This window comes from Condylura cristata, unplaced genomic scaffold, assembly GCF_000260355.1.
Source record: "Condylura cristata isolate star-nosed mole 26May11 unplaced genomic scaffold, ConCri1.0 scaffold00024, whole genome shotgun sequence".
In the NCBI taxonomy this organism is placed as follows: Eukaryota; Metazoa; Chordata; class Mammalia; order Eulipotyphla; family Talpidae; genus Condylura; species Condylura cristata.
Genome location: NW_004567125.1, coordinates 30,844,827 through 30,851,867, shown reverse-complemented (window position 1 = coordinate 30,851,867; position 7,041 = coordinate 30,844,827). Strand labels below are relative to the sequence as shown.

The 7,041-nt window shown below is 52.9% G+C and overlaps 1 protein-coding gene across 1 annotated transcript; it reads right to left on the bottom strand.

The window, feature by feature from the left end:
• Positions 1-2,137: 2,137 nt before the first annotated feature.
• Positions 2,138-6,808, bottom strand: TMEM221 (transmembrane protein 221). Its single transcript, XM_004688630.1, has 3 exons — positions 6,489-6,808; positions 4,241-4,326; positions 2,138-2,607 (listed from the first exon to the last, which is right to left on the bottom strand). Exons 1-3 carry the CDS (start codon positions 6,806-6,808, stop codon positions 2,138-2,140), a joined length of 876 nt encoding a protein of 291 aa, XP_004688687.1.
• Positions 6,809-7,041: the final 233 nt, after the last annotated feature.

Sequence of the window (7,041 nt, the reverse complement as noted above, 5' to 3'; positions counted from 1 at the left end):
TTTATACAAAAAAGGGAGGTCATAACATAAGTTAGCAGTGGACAGTCTGATTTTTCAGAGCTTATCCCGATCCACCAGAATCTGTCAGACAATGGATGTTGCATAGCTTGTGTCACCCCTCTGTGGACTGACGCGTGGAGTTTATCCTCCACCAACTGATGGACAGTTGGATTGTTTCCACCTCTGTGACTGTGACTAATGTTGCTGTGAATGATTATGTGAACACCTTTTCTTAAGATTCTTTGGACCTCCTTACATTTTGTTTCCCCACCCCAGTCCTGGCACTGGAGATGAGGTCTAGCCTTTAGTTTCCCTGACTGGTCCGGGGTGGGGCACTCCAAGCTAGAGTCAGCTCTGCCCTTTCTCCTGCCCTCAGGCTGCCCAGGTCTGCCTGTTCTAGAGTCCTCAGTTTTTCCAGGTAACTGCCCTATCCTGGAGCCCTATGTGATGCTCACAAGTTCCAACCACACCACCATTGTGTGCTTTCCACGGGGAGGCCTGGCTTCTCAGGGCTCAGTTTCCCCATTTGTGAGTGCACTGTCTTGAGAATTAACTAAGCCAGGAAAGTGCTTGGCACATGGCAGACATTCAATAGAGAGACTTGGAAAGGGTACCAGGGGTGAGGTGAGATGACCCATTCATCCTTATTTTATCCATTGTGTTGATGTGTATCATGCTCCCCAAGAGCCCATGTGTAGCAGATACCATGTGAGATGATCATGTGATTTATCTCTTCAACCCCCTCCACAGGTTAAGAGGGGGGTCTGTGCAGCTTCATGGAGCCCAGGAAAGAAATGGCTGAGGACATGGGGCCCCTGAGTCTGTGTTTATTTGATCAGGAGCCTCCCTACCCAGGAACAGGCTTGCTTAGGGACCAGCCCCCCTGCTGAGGGCTTTCCCTTTTCTGTCCATTGGTTGCACCCTGGGAGTCTTCAAGCCACAGTGTGACTGAGGCTCCTGTGACCTATCCCCAGAGTCCCTCTGTGGCCCAGAAAGGGGGAGACTGGAAGAATATTGGGGAGATCTGTTCTCTGGGCAGAGGCCTAGGCCACCTCCTTCACCAATGAAATTTATATATGTGTGCATTTGTGGAAGTAGGGTCCCACGTGAGTGCCCGCAAGGTGCAGGCCTGACCCTGCCTCCCCATCCTGCCCTCCCAACCCCACACCCTGGGCTTGGCTACATAGGACGTTTGGATGTGGTTTGAGTGACACAAGATTAACAAATGCTTGTGTTTATTTGTGAGTCCTGCTAGCTGGGAGTGAGGCCAGGGTCCCTGGGACTCTCTTGAATCCCAATTATCCATTCCAAGCCTGGTCAGGTACATGAGCCCCAGAACTTTGCCATCCGCCCACCTTTTCATACCACCACGCACCCTGACAGTGCACGTTGACCTGCACTGAGAACCGAGTGTGTGCAGACCCCAGCAGGCCTTGCAGGGAGTCTCTTGGGAGCTGACGGAGGAGGAATGGTGTCCACCCCCATAGATTAGTTAACAGGCACAGACTGGCAAAGCCCTCAGCCACGGGTCCACAGCCAGGATCTGGGTTCAGTCCTCCAGGTGGACCCTGGGCCCTGGAGCACTGTGAGCTTCCATGCAGCCCAGAGGAGTCGAGACTGTCAGTAGCATGGAGGTTACCGGACCCAGATGCAAATCCAGACTCTGATGCTCAGTACTGGCCGTGGGCCCCTTGGTGAGTCGCTGCCCCTCTCTGGGCATCGGTTTCCTCATCTGTGAAGTGGACAGAGACATTTAGAGAACCGCTGTCTGAGCCCCCCTCCTCTTATGCCTGGGGCAGAACTGCATGTGAGAAGCCCCACTTCCCACGGCTGCACTGAGGCGTGGCCACGTGGCTCTGTCCTGGCCAGCGAGGTATGAACAGAATGGTCCCAAAGCATCCCAGGAAGATTTCCAAAAGACGCTGAGCCAGGTCTGGCCTCTGCCTTTCCTCCTTCTAAGTGAGGAGGTGAAGGCTGGAAGTCCAGCAGCCACCTTGTGCCACAGACAACTTTAAAGGCAAGAGACAGATTCTGTGAACTGAGAAATCAAATTATGTTGCGGCTGTGGCTGAGTCTGGACCTCCCAGGGTCGCTTTCCGGCTGCCTGGCTGCAGCGCACTCTCGCTGACCTCTGTGCTCACACCAGTGTGGATTCCCTCTCTGAGCTCCCAGACCTGTGGCCCAGCATGCTTCGCATCTCCTGGGTGACCCCTTCCCAGCGCCCCCCACTGGCTGGCAGTGTCCGGTGCTTGTGGGGTGTAGGCAGGCTGCTTTCCAGACCTCCCCCCAGAACTGCAGATTCCACTGTAGCAAATGTGGGTCGGAGAGGATCCCTGGGTTCCGGAGAGGAAGTGTAAGGGATCTGGCGGTGGATACCCTGTTGGGACTGAGCCGTGGGGGTGGCCTTGGCGACTTCAACGGGGCCCACAGGGTCATCTTCACAGTGTGGCAGGGTCAGCTCATGGAGGCCACGGCGCGTAGCCCTGGTGGCCCGGAGCAGAGTGTGAGTCAGTGCGGCCACCAGGACCAGGGCACCTGAGCCAAGGATGGCGGCAGCTGCTGCTCCTGTCTCAATCTCAAAGAGCAGCAAGGCGTAGATGGACAGGGCTGGGGAAGGAAATGGCTGTCATTTATTCAGTCAACAAACACTTCCCAAGTCCGACAGTGCTCCCCCAAAGTGGGGACAATCACAGAAAACCATACAACACGATAGGTACATAGATTAATTCCTCTAACCTGTTCACACCCTACACGTATATCACCATGTCCATTTTACTAGAAATGGTGAATTTGGTTTCATGTGCATTTTTTAAGATTTATTTATTTATGCATACAAGAGTTGGGGTGTAGGCCAGACATGTGCCATGGGGGGTGGGGGGTGGGGTGAGAGGATTCACCAGAGACAGAGTTGGGAGCAGAACAGGCAGATGGACTGAAATACACTGCTGAATCCTCCCCCCCACACCCACCCCTGAAGGCGCAGCAGGTCAGGATGCAGCACTGCAAGCTGGCCGCAGCCGCTTCAGTGCCGGTTCCATCCCTTGCCTGGAGGTGACCCACATGGCGCGGCAGACCTCTCCTGGCCCATCTGACACTCCCCTCAGTGTTGGGTCCTTTGCCTGGACAGACCTCCCCACCTCCCCCACAGAATCATATGCACACTGTTGTGTGGAAACAAAGAATGAGCCATGGGTGCTGGAACAGAAAAACAGGAGGCAGGAAGTGTTCCTGCCTTGTGTTTGCTACCTTGTGTTCTTTGACCCCCATGTTATTGTGGCATGTTATTGATGCACTTGCTGAGAGCTTCCGCCTACCCCCAGCCCCAGGCTCTATGCTGAAGGGTATAAATAGGGAAGGAGAGAAAAATAAAGTGTGTCTTTGCTTGCTGACCAAGAAGTGTGTGCTTTAATCCTGACGTCCTTCGCTCAGACCATCTCTGCTGTCGTGCTGGCGCGGCACCTCAGCAGTGTACTTCGTCAGTCTGCCTGTTCCGCTCCCCAATCTGTCTCTGGTGATCCTCTCACTGCCCCTGTACTTCTGACTTGTACCCCAGTTCGGTATGCATAAATAAATCTTTAAAAAAAAAGAAACTCCATCATGAACCCAACACTCATATCTCATAAATAAATGTTTTAAGTATAGGGCCTCCCTGTGGCTCAAGGGATTAAGTCTCAGCACTATGAAGCTATCCACAGATACTGCACCATGAGTTCAATCCCCGGCAGGGGACTGACCCACATGGCACAGCAGACCTCTGCTGTCTTGCCCACTGCTCCCCTCAGCAGTATATTTCAGTCAGTCTGCTTGTTCTGCTCCCTGCTCTGTCTCTGGTCAATCCTCTCACCACCCCTACGTCTGGTCTACACCCCAGATGTTGTATGCATAAATAAATAAAACAAATCTTTTTTTTTTATTAAAAAGTTTATTTTTACATTAAAACAAATCTTTTAAAAAAACTTTAATAAGATTAAAACTTCCATTTTAAACTTCTGTTTAAACTTCCATTTCTCTATTATGGAACTAAGAAAAAACCATAATAGTTAATTCCTTGAATTTTTTTCCCACTAAAAAAGGCTATCTAGAGGGCTCACAGAGGGCATTTGTCCAAGTCCCCAGAGCAAAGAAGTGTTAGAGTTGAACCCAGAAAGACTGTCTTTGGGGCTGAACCCATTTATGGGGCCATTACACTTCAATACCCCAACCAAGTCCTGAGCCTAAAATTCTATACCCCAGCACGCACCTGCTAAGTAGACAGAGACCCCACAGCAGAAGAGGCCAAGGGCCGTGTGTCTGAGGAGACGACGATCATAGAGAAACCAGTCAGACCTGGAGGGAGGGGGCCAGGAAATGAAAAATGGCTTAGGAGGCATGGAAAGGCCCAGCTTTGGGGGAACTGAAGATGTTTGTGATCTCGTATCCAACTACCTACCTACTTACACATTTGACATCCATCCATTAATCCAGCATTATCCATCCATCGATCCTTCCATCTAACTCTCCATCCACCTAACCCAACCATCCATCATCCAATCCCCACAATCCATTCACATACAACACTCATGAAACAGTTACCATGTATGGGCACTTATTAGACACCCAACTTGCATTATTTTACAGACTATAAGCTTATTTGGGAGACAAAACAGAAGTTAATTTGCAACAGTGATGGCAGGTATAGCAATCTCAAGAGCTGATCCTGTGGAGGACTTAGTTTTGAGACTGGTGCCATGCTCATCAGTTTGCTATATACACCCTCCCTCCTCTAGTCCTGTGAGAGCAGCAAATGGAAGCTAAGAGCTTCGTCATCACTTACCTCCCAGCAGTGCAATGAAAATGGCCTCTTCCTTATGCCCTCCCCTCCTGGTTCCTGGTGGCCAGAGGGTGTCATTCTAAAGGGTGTCTAAGTCAGATCACACCCCTCCCGGCTCACAGCCTTCTCAGGCAGGGGTCTCACCACCATTCTCACCATAGTGCATGAAGCCCTACTTGGTCCAATCCCTCTGAGCCCTCTGTCTCCACCTCCCTCACCTCCCACTCCAGTCATACTGTTACAGGGTAGCCCAGAGTGGGCTCACCCTCCCGTTTAAAATGTAATTGTTCTGCAGGCACACACAAAAAGGGTAATGGGTTTATTTACAAAAAAGGGGAAAGAGAGAGAGATACAAGGTAACTGGAATATCTTACCAGCTCGCTAACTTAGAGCTCCAATAACTAACTGATAGCCCCCAGTCACACAGTCTGGAGAGCCGTTGCCCCAGCGAGAGAGAGGGCCATTGGAAAAATGGTGCCCTAAATGCCCAGAATGCCTGCTTAGCTCCGCCCTTGGGTACTCACGGTTCTCTCCCTGGTACTGCTGGGAGTTGTAGTTTCCAGTCACTGGAGTATGGGGTTAGGGCCCAGAAAGCTGGAGAAGGGGGTAGAGTCCACAAAACTCTGCCGAGTTCCTTTAGGACATCCTTCCCCTTAACAATACCAACCACTTCCATCTCCCTCACCTCCCACTCCAGTCATACCAGCCACCTCCACTTCCCTCCCACTCGTGCTAGCCCCAGGACCCTCCCACGTGCCCTCTGCCCAGATCATAGTGCTCCAGGTCTTGTACTGCCTTCCCTCCTTCAAGTCTCAGCTCCTTTGATGTTTTATTTGTTTCCTGATTGCAACTGTATGAGTGAGGCTCTAAATCTGCCTGGACCTTGCTGGTTCACAGCACCCACTGCCAATTTGAGAGCTTGTCTCCTTGCAGGCTCCCAACACACATTTGCCTGTTGACAGAACACTTGCACTTTGGTGCCCCTTAACCTATCCAATAAAGTTCACAGTTTGGGTGGCATCTAGCCCAGCAGTGAAATTTTCCATCTCTCAGACCCACACAATCTTAGACAGATCCTGACCACCCTCCTCTGCTATTTGAAGGCAGACACTGGGATGAGGAGCTCAAGAAAGGCTCTTTATTCCACATTCACTGTCTCTCACCCCACACACTTTCTTGGTGTCCTTGTCTCTGAGCTTGGGCTCCTGAGCAAGGACCCCCAGCTGGGACCAGGCCCAGGCCCTGGATCTACCAGATTCAAGTTCAAATCCAGCCTACCCCCTCCAAAGCCAGGTAGCCTGGAGACAGCAGCCTAGCTCCTCTGAGACACAGTGAAAAGTACCAGCCTCCCAGGGGACCTGGGCCCTTGTGGAGCTAATCCACACCAAGCCTGGGCAATAGAATTTAGCATTCTGAAAATGACCAGCGCTACAACACTGAGGGATCACCAGCCTTCCCTGAGCCTCAGTTGGGACATCTGTAAAGTACATGTCACATAAGTAGTTGCACTTGCAATAAAATTTCAACAAATCTAGGATGGAAGAAGGGATGGGGGAAAAGAAGAAAGGAGGAGAGAAGGGAGGGAATCACTTCCCCAGTCACCTTAGGCCCAGAAAGGGGCAGCAACTCCCTTGGGTGAACACTGGCCACAGACCAGCGGAGGGGACCATTTTCCTACCTGCTGGGGCCGCGCCCCCTCGCCAGCTCAGCGCCCAGGTGGCCGCAGAGCGCGGCAAGCAGCAGACAGGTGAGGCCCAGCACCAGGGCCAGCGCGGCCAGCGAGGCTGCCAGCGGCAGCAGCGCCCCGGCCGAGTCCTCCGGGAGCCCCGCGCCGGCGCCCAACTCCGGGCCCAGCCCGTCGGAGCGTGCGCCCCGCAGCTCCGCACGACCCGCCTGCAGCTGGAACAGCAGCTGCGCGCCCAGCACCGCCAGCACCGCCGCGGGGACGCCCAGCAGGGTCATCGCAGCCAGCACCCGGCCGCCGTAAGACTGGGCCATGTCGGGGGGTTGGGCAGCAGCGCTTCACGGGTCTGCCGGGCAGTCCAGGAGTAAAAGAGAGTTAGGGGAAAGAATTTTAGGAGGGGTGACGTCCGAGGGGCTCCGAGGGGTGGAGCCTCATGGAATGTCTGAAAGTTGGGGGGCCACCAGGAGCTTAGGGTGCTGCTGGCGGTCGGGATGAGACTGGCGGAAACTTGAGCCAGTCTATTCTCTTCCTTCGGGGGACCCTACCG